General features: G+C 44.4%; 2 protein-coding genes across 10 annotated transcripts in view; one reads left to right on the forward strand and one right to left on the reverse strand.

Annotated features, from left to right (window-relative positions):
• Window positions 1-24,876, reverse strand: part of NLGN1 (neuroligin 1) — a 966,435-nt gene that overhangs the window by 245,792 nt on the left and 695,767 nt on the right. The gene's annotated exons all lie outside the window — the stretch shown is intronic.
• LOC146064344 (acetyl-CoA carboxylase-like) overlaps window positions 1-24,876 on the forward strand; it is a 103,475-nt gene that overhangs the window by 64,401 nt on the left and 14,198 nt on the right. Inside the window, exons 9-11 of one of the 2 annotated variants that reach the window (XM_083177728.1) lie at window positions 3,744-3,854; window positions 11,846-12,072; window positions 12,185-13,398. In XM_083177728.1, coding sequence (XP_083033854.1) covers window positions 3,744-3,854; window positions 11,846-12,072; window positions 12,185-12,296 — 450 coding nt within the window. In that variant the 3' untranslated portion in view covers window positions 12,297-13,398. Of the gene's footprint in view, window positions 1-3,743; window positions 3,855-11,845; window positions 12,073-12,184; window positions 13,399-24,876 lie in introns of those variants that run through there. The other variant, XM_083177730.1, reaches the window with a different exon arrangement.

The raw sequence follows: 24,876 nt of genomic DNA on the forward strand, positions 1-24,876 counted from the left end.
AGGCATCGCGTCGGTACCATCGCACCCGATTTTTTTTTTAGTGCATGCGATGCCCCCGATTTTTACTAATGATGCCCACGATCATGATCGGTGTGGCCGTGCTAGGAAACAAGTACCTTTTTTTTTTGCAGGTCTCGTTTTATCGAAATATATAAGGAAAACTACTGCCTCTGTGGAAAGGACGATCACAACAAGGCGAGTCGGAATCAGGCATACAACAATTGATTATTACAGTAGAGCTTCATAAAAAGCGCTGCAAGGTTCGGAAGAAGATGCAAAAATGTCGAACAGTGGTTTGTGAAAGAGAACAAGTACGGACATCACAACGTTCAGAAGTACCGAACTGTGACCTTTACTAACCGAAATTGTGGTAAAATGAGCAAAGAAATTTATCGTTGAACAAACAAAACAAGGAGAAGAACAAGAGCATTTTTATAAGCAATTAAATAAAAAAAACGAAGTTAAATTAAAAAATAAATGAATTTAAAAAATCATCCTGTGGTGTAGGGGATTACACACTACCAGACAATGTAGTGGTGTCAGTGGTGGATGGTATAGGGGGCCCATGCGCTTAAAAAGTAGAATGGGGAGGTGGAGGATTATCTGGTGCAATGTACATAGGGCGGTGATGTGGGTAGTTGGGCAGTGGGGGCAATAGCCTGTGGCGTATAGGACATGGCATTATGTCACACATCAGTCAAATTCTTGTCTGCTGCGTGTGACATACCGCAATGTACTAACCGCTTAAAGATGCGGAACTGGTCTGGGTCCATCGACCGCATCTCACAGGAAATATGGTTAGCAAAATTTTAACAAGAACTTCCTCTACATACTTACAGAAATGCTGGAGGGCTGCTTCCTCCTTGACTTCCTTGGTGGAGGTCCAGAAACACTCTCCTCCGGAGGAGCCACTGCTTCCGTGGCAGGACCAGTCTCTGCTTCCGGCTCAGGGGTAACTTCCTAGAAAAAGAAAAAAAATATATATATAATATAAATTATATATATATATATAATCTATCCCTCTGATTTTCTCCTTGAAGCTTGTTCAACGATAAACTTCATTCGCTCGTAGTACCACAATTTCGGCTTGAAAAGGTCATCAGTCCCGGCTCCTGAACGTTGAGATTCCAGGACAAAATTGTTCTCCTTCACCACCACTGTTCACATATTTGCAATCTTCTTCCGAACCCACTTATAGTCTACAGCACTGTCAAGGGCTCTACTGTAATGAATCAATTTCTTTTTCCTTTTTCCTTTTCGCCTTATTACAATAGTCCCTGTGATCAGTCCTCCTGCGGCACTCTTTTTTTTCCTTGAATATCTCGATAAATCGAGCCCAAAACTTGTGTCCCATTGATCCTGGCATTTCTGAAAAATATAATGAAAACAAAAACATTTCTAAAAAATGGAAGGCTATATACTCCATCGAAAATACAATGCACTGTAAAGGTTAATATGACCATCAATGTGCAATATAACTAAAAAGAAAAACATACTTTTATCACAATGTTTTCAAAACAGGCCATGACAGAAGTCCCCCACAATAGGTTTAAACCACAAGCTCTTTTGATCCCTTGTGTAACAATTCATAAATTGAGACGTTCATTCGATTGGTCAAGAGAGATACTGTCCTACATTGATACACCAAAAAATCTTACTCTTACTCTAACCTAACCAGAGATGAGAATTTGGCCGTTATTTCTCTAAAAAATAACACCTCTGTTATTATCCGTCCCTCTGATAAAGGGGGTAGGATAGTACTGCTTAATAAATCTGATTCGGACATCCTATTTTCAGAAAACCTACGGACAAAAATTCCCTATTGTCAGCTGATTCATTTCACCCGTTGCCTTAGAAAAAGGGTCTGTTGCTATCACAGTTATTATGTGTGGTAAGGATTACTTCTGACATAGATGATCTCCCACAAGCTTTGACAATGTGTATACGATTCAAAGGAGATTGAGGAAACGATTACACATTGTTTACAAATTCCACGTGAACAGACGTTTGCCAAAAGGGATAAACAGATGGAGAATAATACTAATTTTTTCCAGCACCTACCCCATTGCTTTAGCACACATACGCACCTATCGAACATTTCCCCCCCTTATAACGTGGAGGGAATCAAAATAAATCGCTGCTTCAACGTGAGTGCACATGGATTCACCGCCTAAACTGCATGACACTTTGTGGCTTAAATGAACATCAATCCCTGCACTGATTTTTGTAGGATTGTTGTGTAAGATTTTTGAACCTGATTGTGGTATCTGTTTACCTGGTTGTTCTGCTATATATTTCGTATATCTGCTTGTTTTTTCTGTTTTTCTTTCTTTTTTTGCACTTGTACTTTTATATACAGTATATACTGCATTTGTGTGTGTGTGTGTGTGTGTGTGTGTGTGTGTGTGTGTATGTATGTATGTATGTATATATATATATGTATGTGTATATATATATATATATATATATATGTATGTGTATATATATGTATGTGTATATATATGTATGTGTGTATATATATATATATATATATATATATATATATATATATATATGTATATATATATATATGTATATGTATATATATATATATATATATATATATATATATATATATATAATTAATTAGAGGCACGCTATAATACCACTTCGTGGCTATGTACATACAATAATGCAAAGTAATTGTTAAAAACAAATGGACATTTATTGAAGGTTTGCAGTATATAGGAATTCATCCACACTTTAATATTCTTATGAATGTCATATATAATGAATCCGTGGCCCGACGCTTTTCGTCCTTAGGACTTCATCAGGGGCAATGAATCAATCCAAAAGTAATATGTCCTCTACACAATGCGTGAATGGAGGTATCCATTATCTTAATGGTAACTATTGCAGTAATCTACCGCAATGGTTGTAGAAAATGGTTAGGACCCCCTATTTAACAATTGGTCAAACACAACTTCGGTAGATATACTCAATGACAGGTGGATAACATGTTGGAGAAAACATTCTTCTGTCCACATTATAAAAATTAGCCTCTCAAGGTGAGACAAACTGTGAATCACAAGTTCTCAGGGAGCCAGAAGACTGTTATCTCCAACACTGTTATCCACCTGTCATTGAGTATATCTACCGAAGTTGTGTTTTAACAATTGTTAAATAGGGGGTTGCTTGTGTGCACGTGTATCTCATTTTGACCTCTTCCTTTGTATTACATTCAATAGTACGCCTATGCATTTTAACCAGTAACAAACTATGTAAGCTGGTCAGTACAGCAGTCCATTTGATCTCAAAATGGGCTTAGACTCTACACTACACCATAGAAGGTAGAGACCCTATTGGTGGGAGAGTTTTCATTATTCTAAATAATCCTATTGTTTTTATTCTAAAACGTCTCTGGTATGAACATTACTGTGCTTAAAATAAGCCACTCTCCCACAAGGAGCTGAAAGATTCAGCATGGTGGTAATGCTTGGCCATTTAGCCTGCTACTGTAATTGATGATATAGATTTGATTTTTTCCCAACACACTTGCATTCATAACTGTACTGTAATCATTTATGATCTTTTAGTACTTGATCAAGCTGAACTGTATTTTGGTATGTCAGATGTAGGACATGTAATTAGCATTATTCACTAATTAGTGGATCAAAAAGGGTGTTGAAAAAAAACCTTTTTAAAAGTTTCCTGAGTGTGCTAGTTAGTTCTGAAGTAAACTGGTCTGCATGTCTTTGCTGTAGGCTGCGGAACATGTGGGATATCCTGTAATGATTAAAGCATCTGAAGGTGGAGGTGGCAAAGGCATCCGCAAAGTGAATAACGCAGAAGATTTTCCCAACCTTTTTCGCCAGGTAATCTTGATATTTTTCCACAGTGTAATCTTTTGTGTAATCTTCATAGTGATATTTGGAAAGATGGTGTATGTGCACAACAGAGCAAAGACTCTGGTTCTGTACAGTAAATATGAGCAGATCAACAGAAATACGCCCCAAAAAATAGGAGCATACAGAATCTGTAGTAAAATAATATACTGAATTTGCAAGGTAAGGTAAAATAAAATAGACATTCTAGCAGTAAATGAGAGGCTAGCCAATACCTTAAGTCAGGCATGTCCAAAGTGCAGCCCAGGGGCCAATTGCGGCCCGTGCCTTCATTTCAAGTGGCCCGCAGCCTTCAACCAGAAGCGGGCCGGATCATCAGATCCAGGATGCACAGCACACGACAATAAAGGTGGGGTCCCGGCAAATGAGCCTTTACCTTGCTGTCTGCAGCAGTGAGGAGGTGCCGGCCGCCACAGTGAGATGAGTTTAGCGTCTTTCGGGTGAGTGTGCGTCCAACCCCTGCTGCTGCAACCACTGTGACAGTAGTGTGCGGGGAGGGGAGGGGGGGGGGGGCAGCAAGGGGGAAGCTTGCTCCCATAATATGCAGAGTAGAGGAAGGTGGCAGCGGGAGCACAAGGCTCTCCTGTCCTTGCAGTGCTTGCTTTGCGCCTCCGTCCTCTGGCTCACACAAGGGGCTAGGAAACATACAGAGAAGAGAGGGGACAGGCAGGTGGAGATACAGTGAATGGGGGCAGAGTGGGTGCATAAAGTGAAGGAGTGTCAGGCTGGGGGACATACAGTGAATGGAGGCAGTGATGACCATTCAGAGAAGGGGGGGGGGGGGCAGGCTGGGGGACAGAGTGAAAGGGGGGCAGAGTGGGGGACATAGTGAATGTTATTCATACAGTGAAGGAGGGTTAGGCTTGGGGACATACTCTGGAGGCAGTGATGGACATTCAGAGAAGGGGGGCAAGCTAGGGGACAGATTGAATGGGTGCAGAGTGGGGAACATACAATGAATGGTGTGGCATAAAGTGAAGGAGGGGCAGGCTGGGGGACATACAGAGAGGGATGGTCAGACGGGAATATAATGTGAAGGGGGCAGAGTGGGTGACACACAGTGAATGGGGGGCAGGCTGGAAGAAATACAGAGAAGGAGGGGCAGGCAGGGGAGTATACAGTGAAGGGGCAGGCTGGGGGACATAAAGTGAATAGGGGCAGAGTGTGGGACCATTCTGATGTGATTAATGATTCAAAGAATGTCAGGCTGAATGGTCGGCCCCCACACATTTTCACCTCACCAAATCTGGCCCTCGTCGCAAAAAGTTTGGACACCCCTGCCTTAAGTAAACCAAATTTAAGGGAGCTAAAGCTGGTAAGGTACAGGAGGCTTGATAGTATATCAATAGCTCTGCCAAAGAGCACAGTCTTTCAAACTTAAGCAGTCAATTTCTTTTATAGTACTTAAGCAAGACTGTAACGTACAAATGTGTCCTTATACATCATTGCTCATAGCGTATTGGCTTTATTTTCTCTAAAAGTATTCCTCGTTTCATTCTTATTAAATGGGAAGAAACATGTAATCCACTGTACCACGCACTCCCTACTGTACAGTATCATAGTAGGTACACTACATAAATATGACTTCCACATAGTCTCCAGTGCCGTGCTGCCATTCACATTATTATGTATACTGTAGGATACAGGCCCTGGTGTCTGATCCTTTCACAGATTGCTATGGCCTAGCGGGTATGGTAAGCAACTTGAAATATGTTCATCTTTTGGTACGATCCCAAGCGGGGCGCACAATTCTGTTTATTTTTATTTTATGTATTTATTATTTTTTTATTCAATAAATTGATTTCATGTTTTACTACTTCCCTTTTATAGGAAAAAAAATCTCTTCTACCTACCCACGATCACTCATTAGTATTGATTCCCACTGAGCTTATTTTATGCCTCTTATCAGTGGATTACATGTTTCTTTCTATTTACTAAAAACTAAACCAGGAACAATTTTAGAGATAATAAAGCAGATGCTGTGAATAAAATCCTGAACTTAGTACAAAGAATAAAGACAAAATCACTAGAAAATGACTCCATAGCATGAACAGGCGGCTGCGTGGCTGGGGGAGGTGCCATACAGGCATAAAATTAGGGCAGTACGGATGGTGTAATGGTTAGCATTACTGCCTCACAGTGCTGAGGTCATGGGTTCGATTCCCACCATGGTTCTAACTGTGTGGAGTTTGTATATTCTCCCCGTACTTTCGTGGGTTTCCTCCGGGTACTCCGGTTTCCTCCCACAATCCAAAAATATACTGGTAGGCTAATCGGCTCCCACCAAATTATCCCAAGAATGTCTGTGTGTGCGTGTACATATGGTGGGGAATATGGATTGTAAGCACCACTGGGGCAGGGACTGATGTGAATGTTCAAATATTCTCTGTAAAGCGCTGCAGAATATGTGTGCGCTATATAAGAAACTGTTAATAAATAAAATAATAAAATAAGATCAGTGGGAAGGAATACGGTACTTGTTTCCTAGCACGGCCACAACGATCATAATCGCGGTCATCGGGGGTAAAATCGGGGCCATCGCGGGCATCGCATGCGCAAAAAAATCGGGTGCGATGCGACGCGATGCCCGCGATTTCCCCATAGAGAACAATGTTAAATGCCTCAATTTACCCGCGATGACCACGATTTCCCATAGGAAACAATGTGAAATGGCTCAATTTTCCCAAATTATCATAGGAACAATGGTAAATGGGCCAAAAACACCCCTGAACGTTGAATTGTCCCCCCAAAAGTAGTTTACGCCACCACGTGATCAACGTGAACCCGAAGCGTAGCGAGCCCGCGAGGGGCGGCGGTACGCGTCCTCCGACCTTTTCATACCCCTACTATCCACTAGGGCGTGGAGTGAGAATAGAATAGTGTGGCGAGCGCAGCGAGCCACCGAGCCCGAAGCGTGGCGAGCGCAGCGGATACCTGTGAAGCCCGCGAAGGGACACGTTTACCTGTGAAGGTATCCGCGTCCCCTCGCGGGGCTCGCTGCGCTCGCCACGCTTCGGGCTCGCTGCGCTCGCCACACTATTCTATTCTCACTCCATGCCCTAGTGGATAGTGGGGGTATGAAAAGGTCGGAGGACGCGTACCCTCGCCACGCTTCGGGTTCACGTTCATCGTGGGGTGGCGTGAACTACTTTTGGGGGGACATTTCACTGGTCAGGGTTTTTTTGGGGGGCTTTCTGGCCCATTTACCATTCTTCCCTATGATGATTTGGGTAAATTGACCCATTTAACATTGTTTCCTATGGGAAATCGGGGTTATCGCGGGTAAATTGAGGCATTTAACATTGTTCCCTATGGGGAAATCACGGGCATCGCGGGTGGACCATTTAAGCATTTTTAGGCGCACACGACGCGACCGACCCGATTTTTCACTGTTTTCAATGCATTTCAATGGAAAAATCGTGGGCATCGCGTCGGTCGCGTCGGTCGCGTCGCAGGCCACTAAAATTACCCCCGATGGCCAAGATTTGTGGCCGTGCTAGGAAACAAGTACCAGGAATACTAATGAGTGATCGTGAGGGAGGTACAGAAGCCAGCATTGAGTTGCAAACTGTAGTGTACAGTATGAAGTTGCCATGACCAGGAACAATACAGTGTGAATAGCGCCTCAGCGTACTGTGGCTTTAAATACTGTAGAAGTTTTTTCCCTTTAAATCAGGGATTCTCAACCGCAGTCCTCAAGACCCGCAAGCAGTTCACGTTTTATTGGTCATCCAGTTCACTGACACATTTTAAAAGAGCCACAGGTGGAATTATTTCACTTGTGATTCTGTGTGGAGACATGGAAAACGTTCACTGTGTGGGGATCTTGAGGACTGAGGTTGAGAACCACAAATGGTGGTTAATGAGAACGAAACAAGGAATACGTTTAGACATAATAAAGCTGATTCTGCAAATAAAATCCCGAACGTAGTACACAGAGTAAAGAAAAAATCACGGAAGGGTCCCTTGGCTATTAGAAGCATGCGCTTTACAGTTTAGGAAAAGCGACATCCGGGGAACAGAAAGTAGTATTGCACGTTATAATTCTAACCTGTTACATTTATAACAGGACTTTTAATGCTTGGACCTAGCGCGAGTTGCATGACGTGCGCTATACAGTACGCAGCAAAGATGTATGTGGACACATCTGTACGTAAGTCATCCACACGGGAAAAAGGGGATAGTCACAGGTCTAAGTTGAGAAACGCGCTCCAGAAGGGGATTATTAACAGCTGAATAGGGAAATTCTAAATACCTACAACCACTCGAGACAAGAACAAGGGAACATGTCTGGAGTAAATGTCACCCCCAAAAAATCAAGTAGACAATCCTCCAAAACTGCAATTGGACAGGGGTCCAGTAAACACTATGTAAAATATAAACCTGAATCTTCTTGTACCTGGTATATGCTGTCAAAAGAGATCACAATGGAAAACCCCTTATCCTCATCTGCCAAAGTACCCAAGTCCGTATCCCACCCATAGCCAGATTACTGGATGCAGGAATACTGTACCCCAGATGCCCACTGTCAGGGACCCCCAGCATGAGCAGTATGACATCACTGGCTCTACTGATTCCTGTCCCAGTGGGTAAGTACTATGGAGGCTGTTGCTATTCATGCATGTGACAAGATAGATTATACAGTACACTTACATTTTCTCTGTATTTGAAGGGGATTGGTATGATGTACCTACAACTGAAATACAGACGATTACTTAACTGACACTGTTATGCCAGCATGGTCTAAAATACATATGGTCACTATCCTGACTCATATGTAATACTGCCAGTTAAATATGTGCACGAGAGTAGTGACGGTATAGATCATGCGCTAAGCAACAGGTCAATTCTACACGGTATTGAGGGGTTCCTCTCCCCCTTTGAAATACAAAAATATAAAGATCGTGTTTTACTTAACCGCGCTATGTTATGAACAAATCTTTTCGATGGGCGGAGTTATCCTTCCATACATATCCCCAAAAAAGTAAAAATTGTACAATGTGAAGTACAGTTTTTAATGGGACAATAAACAATTTGTTAAAAATACAATCATCATAAAAAAGTATTTGAGTACTGAGACAGGTAAAAATTACCAGAGGAGGTGGAACTGCAAAAAAACCCCAGTTCATATATGGTGTCTGGTATAGGTGCTTCCGGGCAAACACTGGTCACCAGTCCTTGTTGTTAGCCTCCAATTCTGACAGATGCGCTGCTATGCCCCAGACCAACACGTTTCTTCCCCTTAACCTGGGGACATTTTCATGGTCCAAATAGATGAGTGGATCTGTGCTGATCTCCTAGTGGTATAAATACCCTAAGTAATTGGGCTACACTCGACGCAGCTGAGACCGCTAGACAGGGAGCAAACTATAAGTCCCATGGTTCCTTGCTGGTCTCAAGTGTCCCGTCGTGCCACTTCTGGTTTCTGGTCACCGCGATCTGTGTTTCTGTGATGCTTGCGGTGTTCCGGACTTAATTTCTCCGCAATCCCAGCCTTTAAATCATTTTTCTTTTCTTCTGGTTTCTGTATCCATTGTGATGAATGCTTTTCCTATATCCAACATGGTTTAATGATCATGTTAGCAGTACAAGTCACTAGGAAAAAAGGGTATTCTTTGTTTAGGATGGATTTATAAGTGACAAAACCACTTTCATCTACCCAGATTACAGTGACTGGTAGTAGATTTAAAGTGACAGTGCTCCAAACAATTACCATACATAAAGTGCAGATGTATATACATGCAGATGTATATACATATAAAAAGGACCATATAAAAAAAATCTAATAAATAGGAAAATTACCCTATAAAGTGCAGATGTATATGAAGTATTATTATTCACTTAATATAAAAAAAAATTTATATGGGCATTTTTATCCTTTATATCTGCACTTTGTCTGGGCGGCTGCGCCATATACCTCCAAGGCGGAGGCGTGGTTCTAAAAAGAAAATACAATAGGAGAGGCGTGGTTCTGTTGGTTAAAAAACAGCTTCCAGTAGTGGTTACACACACACACACACACACACACACACACACACACACACACACACACACACTGACATAGACCCCGACGGTAGATTCTTGCTCTTAGACCTTACTCAACATACCGTTGGGTGTATAATTTGCAACATCTACACCCAACTAACACACAGCCCCCTTCTTTAGGATGGTACAGACTAAACTAACACATACACAGATGAACGTGTGATCCTAGGTGGAGACTTTACTATCGTTGCTTCACAGTTAATGGACTCGAGTGCCCCTATGATTAGGAGACCCCCCCCCCCACACACACACACACTCACTCACACACACACACACACCCCCGCGGCTTGGCATACCCTTTCTTCTCCAACAGTTATCCACATGTCTCTCAGCCGCACGTGGTTTGTTATCCAGAATCGACTATCTGTTGGTGTCTGACCTTATTTTTATGAATATGTTAGTGTCAGGGCTTGGGTCTCTGGTGTTCCCGGCTGTGGCAGCAGTGGATACTGGGAACTGGAACACGGGAGGCTTTAGGTAAGGACAGTTCTTAGGAGTAACACTGACACTGCGTACACAGCTAGGTGGGGGAGTTGACAAGACTCTGGTCAGAGGCGTGGAGTCTAACACCTCCGACAAGGAGGTTTGGACTCCGCTGCCTTCGGTGGCGAAGTCGCGGAGTCATGTGATTGCAGGTGTCATGGCGGCACCCTTGTGGCGTGGGCCGGACCAGCGTAGGATGCTGGCAACAGTTCAGGGCAATGCCACTCAGATCCTGCCATGGAGAGTACCCAGGGACGGCACAGGACAGGGGCCTGCACCGCAAGGCACACCAGCAAATGGGTAAAGAACAAGGATGTGTGCGCAAATGTGACCGCATACTGTGGTTTCTGACCGTACCCCCCTTCCTTTAAGGGTGGGCACCGAACACCCCTTAGGCTTGCTGGGATTCTCATGGTGGAACTGAGCAGTCATTGACCCATTGATTAGGGATCGAGAGTGGCATTAACGTGCCAGCAGGAGCCTGACGGAAGGTTTTATGTTGCGCAGATATCGGACAGGAAGCAACAAAGTCTTTTAATGTTGATGAATGATCTCCCAGGTTTTTTGGGATACCCGGATGCCCAAAGAATTGGGACGAGTGAGGCCCTTTGAGAGAACTACTCCTACACCGACATGGGAGGCGTCGACCTCCAACAAGAATGGTTTATTAAGGTCTGGCTGCTGGAGGATTGGAGCAGTCACGAAGGTCTGTTTTAGAAGCTGAAAGGCTCAGGAAGCTTCTTCAGGCGAATGAGCTGGATTAGCACTTCTCCAGGTTAGCGCTGTGATGGGAGCAATGAGCGTAGAGAACCTTTTCATAAACCTTTGATAGTAGTTTGCAAACCCAATGAAGCACCTGATGGCTCTGAGAGTGGAAGGCTGATTCCAACCAGTGATGGCTTCCAACTTTTCTGGGTCCATTTGGAGTTCTGTGCCAGAGATTATATACCCCAGGAAAGGGATAGATGGGACTTTGAAGGTACACTTGGAGATTTTGGCATATACAGTAACTTGTTTTTACGGAGGCGAGATAAGACCTCCTTCACATGATCATGATGGGACTGGAGACTCTGGGAGAATATGAGGATATCATCCAGGTAAACTACTAGGTATTCATATAAGACCTAATGGAAAATCGCATTGATAAAGTTCTGGAACACCACAGGAGCTTTGCTGAGACCGAATGGCATTATCTAATACTCGTAATGCCTGTCCCTGGTGTTAAATACGGTCTTCCACTCATCCCCCTTCCAGATCCTGATGAGGTTGTACTCTGACATGGCCTGGGTCTTGGGAGCAGACAGTGGATATGTACAGCCCCTGGGAGGGGTCTTACTGGGAAGTGAGTCTATGGGACAGTCCCACTCGTGATGAGGGGGTAACTGATTGGCAGCTTTCTCGCTGAAGACATCCTGAAAGTCTATATATTGCAGGGGCAAACCTGGAATGGTTGGAACTTCAGAAGAACAGAGTGGAACCACCTTGGTCACACAAAGCTTTTGCCAATAGTCACTCCATTCCTCAATCTGGAGCATCAGCCAGTTGATCCTTGGATTATGTACACGGAGCCAAGGCATACCCAATACAATGCTGTAGGAAGTCAAGCAGGAACTCCAAAAGTTCTTTGTGAAGAACTCCAACATGAAGGGACAGGGGAAAGGTACGGTGAGTCACATCACTGCCGATTTTATTTTACTTCCATCCACCGCTGTTAAGTAGGAATGAGAGTCCAGGGAACCACGGGTAACTTGAATTTTTTTTACCACCTCCAGGGCAATAAAGTCTCCTGAGCAAAGCAGAGAAGACCTGGGGACTGGACTGAGACTGGATGGTCACGATCAGGACCAAATCATGTACTGGAGAAGATTTGGCAATTTGACCTAACCTGACTCCTTGACAGGTTAGGCTTTAACGTTTCCCGGCCTCTCGGGACAGGACTGATGGTAATGGAGGGGCGTGGCACACTAGAGACCGATCACTTCGTTGTCTCCTGGCACGTTCTTCGGGTGTCAGTCTGGATCTTCCTATCTGCTTAGGTTCTTCCAGGGCAGAAACCACCCGAAGAAACCTTGGGAGGCCCTTTTTTAGTCTTTTCTAGGTTACGTTCTCGGAGACTCAGATCCATTTTGATACACAGGGAGAGCAAGTCTTCCAGCTTGTCAGGTTAGTTGCTAGGGCATATTCAGCCTGGACAGCCTAGCTTTTGTTATGAGCCACAGAGTGGCTCATTCCTGTTTTTGGTGTTTTGTTATGTATTTTTATGTTCTGTGTTTTGTTTGTATGTTCTCTCTGGATTTAGCCTTCTGGGTTTTGCTTTATTCACTTTACCTTGATCTTGTATCTATGGGATTGCAGCCCATGCAGCACAGCTGCTCCAATTAGATCTGTAGCTTGGGTGTTCTGTAAGGCTGCTCAGGTGTGGCTTCTGTGCTCATTAGTGGTCTTTATAGTCTGTTCACACCAGCACTAGGGTGCTGGTTATAGAGTCTGGTTTCAGTATTGTTCCTGGTCCGCAGTCCTGAGAAATCCTGTCTGTATTGAGTTTCATTCCTGTCCTACAGCCTGTGTTGTCCTTTCCTGCAGAGTTCTGCCATAGTCCTGTCTGTTGGTTGTGGAGCTGCAGCCTGGTGTCCCTGCCATGCAAAGCCTTGTCACTGCAGCCGTCTCATCTGTCCAAGTCTTGTCTGTCTGTCAGGGAGCTGCAGTCCACACAGGCCAACTTGGCCACACTCATTTAGGCCCTTATTCTGATCTGTGCGGCCGGAGCCGCATACGTTGCTCCGGCCGCACAAACCAATCCCCGCCTACAAGACGGATCGCCACGGCCGTCCGTACGCGGACGGCTGGCGATCCGCATGAAAATGGTGGGGCGTACGCCTCCACCATGGTGGGAGCTGCCCCCTGCATTCGATGGTCGACGACCACCGAAGGCAGGTCCGCACGCTCCACCAGCTCACGCAAGCTTAGACCACACGGACAATTGTCCGTGTGAAAGCTTGTATGGGGGCGGCGAGCTGACATCCGGCGATGTCAGCTTTCCGCCCCCATCACTGGCGTCATAGCCTCATTACCATGCATACGCCCCGCGTTTGCATGGGAACGCCCATGAAACGCGGGGCGTATGCATAGGGAAATGAGGGTATTAAGCCCCTCACGCCCCTATACGCCCCCTTTGCGGCGTATAAAATTTTTGTGCGGCGATTTCGCCTGCACATGCGCAGAGTGACCTCTGCGCATGTGCAGAGTGAAAACATCGGCGGTACGGCCGCACGCGGGCCGTACCGCCGAGATCTGAATAAGGGCCTTAATCCGGTATCGCCTTCTGGCATTGTTGCCTTTGTACTGCTATTCCTCTGTCCTGTCTATCAGTCCCTGTGTTATAGTATGCTTTGTATCATTTGTTCTTTTAGTTAGTTTTCCTCTTATCACCTCACGGTCTCTACTGGTGCTTTGTCTCCAACATAAGTCCATGCTGCAACAGAGTCTGTGGACCACGGAGGGGGATAATAGAGTTAGGGTCCAGACTAGGGACAGCTGTCGCTAAATCACCACTAGTCACAGCATCACAGTTTGTTTGTATTTCCCGCTTCCTAACAGCTTTATATTCTATTGACCGACATTGCAAGTTTAACCAAGTCATTTTGCAGTGCTTCCACGTCCCCTTCTGAGTTAATTTCCTTGCTCAGTTTTGTGTCATCTGAAAATATTGCAATATTATTTTGCAGGCCATCACCTATATTGTTAATATTAATGAAGGTGGGACCCAATACTGAACCCTGTGTGACACCACTTTCCACCTTTCTCCAGTTTGGAAATTTCCCATTAACCACTACTCTCTGTTCCCGATCGTCTAACCAATTATTTATCCAAGTACAATTTTTTCCCCATCCCTATTTTACCTACTTTCCACAACAGCCTACTATGTGGTACCATGTCAAATGCCTTCGCAAAATCAAGAAGGATTACATCCACTGGTTTCCCTATATCCACATTCCTACTGACCACTTCGTAGAAACTAATTAGGTTGGTCTGGCATGCTCTATTTTTAACGAACCTATGCTGTACTTTACATATCATCTTGAATGCCATATCTAATTATTCTCTCCAGTACTTTCCCTACAATGGATATTGGGCTGACCGGTCTATAATTTGCAGGGTTAGTTTTACTTCCTTTTTTCAGTATAGGTACTACATTTGCTATACGCCAGTCTCTCATTACCATCCCTGAATTCACTGATTCCTCGAAGATAAGGTATAATGGCAGTGCTATGACAGAGCTTAGTTCTTTTAGTACCCTTGGATGAATTTCATCTGGTCTGGGAGATTTGTTTACATGTAGATCTAGCAATCTATTTTTTTTAAGTCATAAATTTTATTGAGTGAATGTAGTTACATAACATATTCAGCAAAACAAACATACAGTTGTTGTGACATTTGCAGTAATTAAAATTATAGGTCGCTGGGAAACAATGAAACATTAAATGTAAATAGCCCCAGCTTCAATAGTCTCTCCTCATAGGGTATGTCTTCCATCCCTCTTATAAGTTTGTTTGCTCTTCTTTGGATTTTTTATATTTCTGCAATATCTTTTTTTATAATGAGGTGCCCAGAACTGCAATCCGTATTCAAGGTGAGGCCTGACCAAGGATTTATATAGTGACATTATTACCTTTTGAGTATCTAGATTCCATACCTCTTTTAATGCATGCGGGGTACATGTATCTTTATGTTATTTGTTTGTGTGTCCATGTCTAGTGCTTATTTTAAAGGAATTATAATAAAGAATTAATTTTAGCCATAACATTACTCACATCAGGGGGAATTCCCTGAACATGTCAAAAATGTACTACTAAATCATTACAGATCATGCATATTTGAGGAACCTACTGAGTCCCCTTTAAACAAATTATCCTAAAAACCTTTTCTCATCATTTTACAAATTACTTTATAAAGAGTGCCCCGACAAAAAGTGAGTCTTTCCCCTCCTTTTTTTCCCAAATAATCTATGCTTACTCTCTAGGGAGCACCTCCACATCTTTAAATTGTAACAAGCTTTCTTACTTGTGCCTGTACCTACTGTATTGTGGACTTGAATATATTCAATCTTACTGTTCTAATTCACACTTGTGCACTGGTCTATCCCCATATCCCCTTTTCCCTTAAAGCAGACCTCTTTTAATGCATGCAAGAATTTTGTTTGCCTTCTTCACTGCTTTGTTACATTGGGTGCTACATCCCAGTTTATTATCTATAAGGACCCCTAAGTCCTTTTCAAGTGCAGACTGACCTAATATTGACTGCGCTCTCTAAAAGGTCATTATTTTACCCATGTCCCTCCACCACCCTTCCCCCTAGTTTGTTTTATATGTTGATTATGTCTCAATAGAATGTGATACCTTGATATGGGATGCAGTTTAAATCCCGGCGGTCGGGATCCTGGCATTCAGAATCCCGACCGCCGAAATCCCGACACTTTCTCCCTCCGTGGGTGTCCACGACACCACTGGAGGGAGAACAATTTAGCGTGCCGAGCGTAGCGAGGCACCGGGCCCGTTGCGTGGCGAGCGCAGCGAGCCCTCAAGGGGGGGGCGATCCACCTCCCCCACCCTTGTCGGGATTTCGAACGCCGGGATTTCATACTGAATCCCTTGATATATGATTTTCTTTGTCATACATAGAGGTGGGATAACATGTCAGATGTTTACTCTTGAAACGAGATAACCGCCCAACCTATTCTGATGTCTATGTCCAATTTTATCATGCCAAGCATTGTCTCATCCATCTTACAATTTGTATGGTGTTAATAATTTTTGAAATGTACTTTTGGAAAACATGTACTATTCTATGTTTATGCAACATTGTCTGTGTTAATTTGCAAAACTTTAATAAAAATATATATTAAAAAAACTGTACTTCACATTGTACAATTTTTCATGTTTTTTTGGGATATGTGTATGTAAGAATAATGATGCCCATTGAGAAGAACTCTGCAGAGATTTGTTCATAACATTTCATAGTGCGGTTAAGTAGAACACCATTTTTCTCTTTTTGCACTGCCTGTTAAATACCTACAGACAATTAATCATAATGCTGAACATGTTAAAATACTGACAGTTATAATGTCAACATGGACACCGTATATAGCACATCGCCTTGCTTTGGGCACGGTGTCTTGATGCTCTCAGCACACGTTTATATTCTCCCTCTATGCCCACGGAGATGATAAAATATGAACAAGTCTGTTTTTGAGAAAAAAAAAATCATAAACTGTATTTGTTAGTATTTGCATCATTATTGTGGGTGTCTGTGTTTTAATTGTCGGTATTTTTATTGGTGGTGTGTTTATGTTGGTATATTATTTATCAGCATTTGGTTGTGGGGATTCTGTCAATCGATGTTCTATTGCTCGGCAACTTAACAACATACCATTTTAAAGTTAAGTTGTCTGTCTTCCACAGCAAGAAAAGTTCATAATATATTTCTTTCAACTAAAATGTCCAGATTTAAGTCAATTTGTATAGTATACACTAGTGCTATATAGCTTAAACCCTTCCTTCCTCCGTGTCTGACTGGGGCAACTATGGCCCACCAGGTGCACGCAGTGTTAGGGGCCTCTTCTAATGGGTATGACTTCCCCCACAGTCTTGGATAACCATTAGAGAATGCTGTATATAATCTATCGGGGACCCAGATCATGCAAATACGTTATCATGCTTGCACTAGTAGTATCTGGTTAATAACCACAATGCACTTTAGAAAATACACTGTATTTTTGTGTGGTATAATGTAACATTTGTATGATTCAGTATACAGACTGGAACTTGATCCCTAGAGGAGGAGGTGGGCCTACCAGGGGTTTTCCTTGTACTCCTATGGGCCAGTCTAACACTGCAGTTTGGTCACGATGAATAACGTCAAATACAACCTTCTTAAACCAAAGAGACTATTCAGCCATGGCCAGCAAATTGGGGCTTTGGCAGAGTTGCCCTCCACAGCCACAGGGGGACCCAGACAGGCAGCAGAGCTAGGCAATACTGGACTACTCTCCAAAACTTCATATCATTTGGCCCTGGTACACTGCACTGGGCTTCCACCTAGATAAGTCCCCACATTGCTACAGGCCGGTTCCCAGGAGGTGTAATATACGATGGGGTGTCCTTGGAGCTATGTGGTCTGGCAATCAATAGAGTGGTGATTGGAAGTGGATGAGGCTATGGTTCTGCTGGAACAGAATTTAATTTGTCCTCTGATGCCAGCTAAAATAGTCTTCAGTGTTTACATGCAGTATTGCTTTGCTAGGACTGTCTGACACCTATTTTTTTTATTTTTTTTATTCAGTTATTTTTATTAAAGTATTTGGTCATAAAAAAAAAAAACAGCAATACTATCATAGACATACCAGATATGTTATATGCAGCAGCTCAACAATGTGTAATATCAATTACAGGTAAGAGACATATAATGCAGTCAGGATATCCAAATCCCTCACATGGCAAGTAAATAGTAGACCAATCAAAATCCGAAGGTGCCATTCAGGCTTGGCAAGATAAAAATAACAGAGTGGCATAATAAGAGCGAAATTACGTCTTGGTGTATACAAAGTTACCCTGCATCAAGTCCAAATATGATAGCAGCATATCAGAGCATAATTCAATGGTATAGTTAGTATAATATCTGTTTCTCTTTCATCCATCCTGGTGACACAGCTCAACCATGGGATATAGGAGGGTCCGAAGGAGCCAGGCACCTAAGCTTTGAGAGAGGCAGGCTCCTCCCTTCTGCATTCCAGCATACCTCAGTTCGTTTTAGTTGCCCACCGGAGTGGGTGCTATGCTGAAAGGCTGCTGAGGCAACCCTGTGTTAGAGTAGCTAGGAGGTTTGTTTTTTTTATTAATATTTCACCTAGTTAGTGCAGGATGCAGAGTGAGGCTTCCAGGGGAATTTCCTCACACTGACAGCGCAGCAGAGGCTGACAGAAGCGCGTCCTGTCCGCTCTCTGTGTACTGAGAGATGCTGTCTGGTCTCTCAGTACAGCACTTGGACCTCATTTAAGAGAGGTCTCCTGGGCCCTGGGGATCTCCTTAGCCGGCTCCCTGCATAGGGGGGATCATGGGTGATGGATACCCTGCGATGGCAGACGCCATCTTGAAAGGGTTTACAGGCTGAACTCCTTTTGGGTGTTGAAGCCTGTTACAGGAGCTCAGCGTAGCTGGGCACTTCAAAGTGGTCCTGATAAGAGGGGAGACACTGGAAGGTAGAAGAAACTCATGGTACAGATGGAGCGGGACTTATCTTTCCAGGGGATGGCGATGGTGACGCCATCCCCTGTCCCGAGCCATCTGTATGCCGGAAGGGGACGCGCGCACACGAGGTGCGCGCGTGTCCCCTTCCGACGGTCGCCCGGTGTCCAGTTCCTTTTAGGTGCCCACAGGAGTGGGTGCTATGCTGAGCAGCTGCGCTGCAGCTGCACTTTTTTCTTTGGATTTTTATTAGACTAGTTAGGTTTTTATTGTTTTATGAATTTACTAGTTAGAGCAGGTTTTTGGCCAGTGTGTTGCTTCTTATGAAGTTCACACACACTGAGAGCGCAGCAGAGGCTGACAGAATCGCGTCCTGTCAGCTCTCTTTGTGCAGAGGGAAGCTGTCTGTTCCCTCTGCACAGCGCTTAGCCTCTAGCTAAAAGAGTTTTTTCCTGGGCTCCGGGGGTGTCCTAACCGGCTCCTGGCTTAGAAGTGGATGTTGGGGGATGGACCCCCGCGTGATGGCGGATGATGAGCTTAAAGACTGAAATCCCTCCAGGGAGTTGAGGTCTTTTACAGGAGTCCAGCGTTGCTGGACAACTCCAAGTGGTCCCACAGTGAAGGAGAGACACTGGAGGTAAGGAGAGGCACTTGTGGGAGCGGCTAAAGGGGGAAAGGGCGCCAAAAAGGCTACCCTCCCCGCTGAAGCAGAGACTTGGTCTCTTCCTGCTCTGTGCACTGGTGCCATTTCTCTCCATGTTGTGGAGCTGAAACAGGGTGGATTTCTGGACACAGAGTGCAGTCTCTCCTGAAAAGCGCTTCCCCCGCTGATTGCTGGCAACAGAAAACACACAGATAAGTACACTGATGCATTATTCTGTGCTTTGCCTGGCATTTTCCATTGTGTTTTTTAACATGACTGACGGGTCCTTTGGAGATGGGGGACATGTTATTTTAACTCCACACACTTTGCAGTAAACAAGACATGTGAACAGGGGGACCAGGGAGAACTGTGCCCTTCATGTGACTCTGTTCCCAGTGGGTCGCAGGTCCAGAGGTCAGAGCAAGCTGAACCAGCATGGGCTGCTGCTTTTAGGGAGGTCCATGAATGCCTTAACAGAGGCTTTAAATAGGCAAAAGGATTCCTTGTTTGGGTCTCCTGGCCATACCCCTTCATCCCAGACTTCTGTGGGGTCTGATACCTCTGCTCAGGGTGACCCTATTTTACTGCAAGCTATGCAGGACACTGCTCAAGGTGTTTATAAAATTACATCTCTTATGGAGCAGTTTACCAAATCCTCTGAGGATATTGTTCATAGACACCCTTTTTCTATACCCCCACTCTTGAATTTGGATTCTGATGGTGTATATGAGGAGCATTTGTTTTGGGACCGAAGAGAGGAAGCTGATGCTTCAGTTCCTGTATTGAGGATTTGATTTTGGCCATGAAGCTGCCATTAAATCTATCTGAGGAAGAAAAAGCCCCTGCGCATTGTGTATTTAAAAAGAGTCGCAGGGACCCGATTTCTTTTCCTTCTGCTGAAGGTATGATTTTCTTGCTGGGTGAAGCAGGGAAAACCCCTGACAAGAGTTTGTTAATGTCTAAGAGATATGCAAATATGTACCCAATGCTGGAGGAACATGTAAAGTTATGGGAAAAGGTTCCATTGGTAGATGCATTTGTGGCCAGGTTATTTAAGTCCACAGCCTTGACAGTACAAGGGGGTGCGGCCTTTAAGGACCCAGTAGATAAAGTGGAAGGTTGTCTTAAGGCAATTTTTGAACGCGTGGGTTTCACGCTGTGTCCCATTATTGCTTCCGCTTGGGTTGCTAAAGCAATGATCAAGTGGGCGGAGGCTCTGAGCGGTCAGCTCCACCATGATTCGGAGGCTTTTACATTGGCTGAAAAGTTGAGATGTGCTGTAGAGTACATTTTGTGAGGAAGGTGCTAAAATGGCGTCTAGGGTCTCCGCAACCTCTCTTACAGCTAGAAGAGCACTTTGGCTAAAGGCTACATGGGAGGCAGATCCAAAAAGTCCCTTGAAACTTTACCATTTAAGGGTGAGTTACTCTTTGGGATGGAACTGGAAGCTATGTAAAACAGGCTACGGGAGGAAAGAGTACATTTCTCCCAACTGCAGCTAAAACGACAGGATCTAAGTTTGGAGTTTTTAAGCCGTCCTTTCGCTCCTCCTTTCGCTCCTCCTTTCGGGGCGGAGCGTCTAACAGCGGACAAGCAGGGCGAGGTAGATTCCAGGCCAGTAGAGGAAAGACCCCCAAATCCCGGTTTGGGGCCTTTACAAAGAAACATGCATCAAAAGGTGAGGATAAGACCTCTGCATGACGTGGCGGAGGCTCCCCGTTCTGGGCTCAGTCGGGGGTCGCCTCCTGCAGTTTCGGGACAGGTGGAAAGATTCCACGGGGGATCCTTGGGTTTATTCCATTATTTCCGAAGGTTACCGGATAAATCTCAGGGGCACGTCTCTGAGGTCCGCGCTTCTGGGGGCAGCTTTGTCACTCAAAGGGAAGGGGGTAGTGGTCCCGGTACCTCAGGAGGAAAGAAAGAATGAATGGCTTTTATTCAATCCTTTTCTTAGTTCCCAATCCAGACGGGTCTTTCAGACCTATTCTAAATTTGAAATCTTTAAATCTTCATCTATGAGTGGATCATTTTCACATGGAGTCTCTGCGCTCAGTGCACTTAAACATAGGATGCGTACCTCCATTTACCCATTTACAAGGAACATCAGTCCCTACTCCGGTTTACAATAGGAGAGAACCATTGGCAGTTTCAAGCTCTGTCGTTTGGTCTGGCAACGGCTCCGAGGGTATTCACAAAAGTAATGGTGGTTATGGCTGCAGCCCTCAGATTGAAAGGCATAATAATTATACCTTATTTGGACGACCTTTTATTGAAGGCGGAGAAGCTTCAGGAACATCTGAGAGTCGTGACACAATTATTACGAGATCAGGGGTGGGTGCTAAATCTCCCAATTCTCATTTGACACCCACAGTCTGCAATTTCTAGGGGTGGTTTTGGACACACACTTTCAAAGGGTGTTTTTTTTTACCAGAACCCAAGGCAGCGGAGATTCGTCAGATGGGGTTGACAATTTTACGAGCTCATGCACCAACGGTGTGGCAGGGAGTACGGTTGCTTGGGAAAATGGTGGCATCGTTCGAGACACTTCAGTTTGGCAGATTCCACTCAAGCGTTTTTCAGTGGAACATCCTGTTGTCGAGAGAATCCCTGAACGGGTGGACAGATGTAGAGACTTTACAGCTGGGACGTTCCCTTTGCTCTTGGGATTGGCTGGTCATTACGACCGATGCCAGTCTCAGGGGTTGGGGGGCGGTAGTTTTTCACCTACGGTTACAGGGTTTCTGGTCCAGGGAAGAATCCAGTCTCCCGATCAATATCCTGGAACTTCGGGCAGTCTGGAATGCTTTGCTACAGGTGGAAGAATTTATAAAAGGATCACCGCTACGAGTACAGTCCGACAATGCCACAACAGTGGCTTACCTGTACCACCAAGGGTGGAACTCACAGCAAGATGGCAATGAAGGAAGTATTGCGGATTTTCACCTGGGCAGAAATCAATATTCCAGTATTGTCGGCTGTGTTCATTCTGGGGGTCCGGAATGTGGAACCAGATTTCCTCAGCAGGGCGGATCTGCTGGAGGGATAATGGACACTTCATCAGGAAGTTTTGCAGGTGATTGTGGACCGCTGGGGTCTACCAGAGATAGACTTAATGGCGTCAAGGAGCAACTGTCAGGTACCGAGGTTTTGTTCCCGGTCAAGGGACCAGACAACTTGGGCAGTGGATGCCATGACAATTCCTTGGCAGTTCAACCTGGTTTATGTATTTCCCCCATTTCCAATGATCCTGAGGGTACTGAAGAGAGTGAAGGGCCAGAGCATGCAAGCTATTCTGATTGCACCAGATTGGCCCAGGAGGTCGTGGTACTCAGACGGACTCTTGGCGTCTTCCTCTTCAACCTGATTTGCTGAAGCAAGGACCGTTTATACACCTGGACCTAGCTCGTCTCAATTTGACGGCGTGGCTTACGAAACCACCTTATTAAAAAAGGGGTTTTCAGATGCGGTTATACAAACCATGCTCAGGGCTCATAAGCCTGTGACAGCAGCAGCAGTAGGGTCTGGAAGATCTACATCAGGTGGTGTGAACGTCAGAGAGTTCACACGTCTAGGTTCAAAGTTTTGAGACTTTTGGAATTCCTGCAGGATGGTTTCTCTGCCGGACGTAGTCTACAGTCTTTAAAGGTGCAGATATCTGCATTGTCAGTTTTCTTTCAAAAGAGGGTAGCTCTGTTACCCGAGGTTCAGGCCTTCTTACAGGGCATAACCAGACTTAAACCTCCATACAGGCAGGCCGTAGCACCTTGGGATTTGTCTCTAGTCCTGTCTGTATTGCAAAATCCTCCTTTTTGAACCGTTAAGATCAGCTGATCTTAAATATGTTTCTTGGAAACTGACTTTTTAGTTGGCCATTGCTTCGACTAGGCGTGTGTCAGAGTTGGGTGCCTTGTCCTGCAAGTTGGCATTTTTTATTTTTCATAAGGGCTATGCTTCGAACAGTACCTAAGTTCCTACCTAAGGTAGTGTCTTTTTTCATTTAAATCAGGACATTATTCTTCCGGTGTTTTCCCCTCCTGAGGGAGTGAGGAATAGGGACAAGAAATTGGACGTGGTTCGCACCTTGCGAATTTACGTGCATAGGGTAAAGGACATTCACAAATCTAATTTGCTTCTGGTATTGTATGATGTGCATAAGATTGGGTGGCCTGCTTCAAAGCAGACCATTGCTCGCTGGTTGAGGTCAACAATTGCCTTTGCCTACTGTAAGGCAGGTAGACCGGTTCCTTCACAGATCAATGCCCATACCACCAGGTCAGTTGCTTCCTCGTGGGCTGTGCGCCATGGGGCTACGGTGGAGCAGTTGTGTAGGGCTGCCACCTGGTCCTCTGTGCACACCTTTACCAAATTTTACAGGTTTCATGAGTTCGACTCGGATGACACTTCATTTGGACGGGCAGTGATGAGAACTGTCAGTCTGAGCGTACCCTCCCAAAGGACCGGCTCGTGAACGTCCCATCGTAAGCAGTGTCACCAGGATGGGCGAAAGAGAAAAGGGGATATTTGTAAGAATTTACCGTTCGAACCCCTTTCTCTGAGTCCATTCTGGTGACACGGCAATCCCTCCCTTACGCTCAGTAAGTTATACCGTTCATGTGTTGTTATGGTTCTATGACTTTGCATATAAGATGTTCAGGCATTGTACTGAGTTTTGTATCCTAGTGTACTATTGAAGTTGAACTGAAGCATTATGGAATGCAGTAGGGAGGAGCCTGCTCCCAAAGACTTTAAGCACAGGTGCCTGGCTGCTGTGGACCCCTCCTACATCCCTTCGTAAGCAGTGTTACCAGGATGGACTCAGAGAAAGGGGTTCGAACAGTAAGTTCTTACAAAAATCCCCTTTATGAAGCAGTTTAATAAGGAGTCTGAGGTTTCTCCCAGACACCCTTTATCCACGCCACCTCTTCTTAATGTAGACTCTGAAGGAGGAGAGTGTGTTGAAGAGATGTTTTGGGATCAGAGGGAAGAGACTAAATCCTCTGTCCCTGGTATTGATGATTTGAGTTTGGCATTACATCTATCTGAGGTGGATAAGGCTCCCCAACAAGGAATGTTTTTAAGAAACAGCACAGACCCAGTTACTTTTCCTTCAGACGGGGATCTATCCACAGCACTTCCCTTTGTCACTCACCTTAATTCTAATTTATTTAATCTCAAATTTACTTATTTGTTTCACCCCACAAAAATTGATTTTTTGGATGTCAGTCTAGAGATCAAAGAAGGTAAAATCCATACCTCAAACTTTAAGAAAACAGTAAATACTAATTCATATTTGCACTACCATAGTGCACACCACCCTTCTTGGAAGAAAAATATTCCTAAGGGTCAAATGCTCCGCCTGAGGCGCAACTGCTCCGACATACAAGTTTATGAAACACAGGCAAATGACCTAGCAAAATCCTTCATCTCAAGAGGATACCCTGAACATCTAGTCAAAAGAGCTATAGAGGAAGGAAAAAGATGTGATAGAGACAAGCTACTGGTTCCTAAAAAGAAAGTGACCTCAAATTTGAATGAGAAGGGTATATCTTTCATTTCTACTTTCAACTCTCAATATAGGGAG

Source organism: Crinia signifera, chromosome 3 (genome assembly GCF_055691185.1).
Source record: "Crinia signifera chromosome 3, ASM5569118v1, whole genome shotgun sequence".
NCBI classification, from domain to species: domain Eukaryota; kingdom Metazoa; phylum Chordata; class Amphibia; order Anura; family Myobatrachidae; genus Crinia; species Crinia signifera.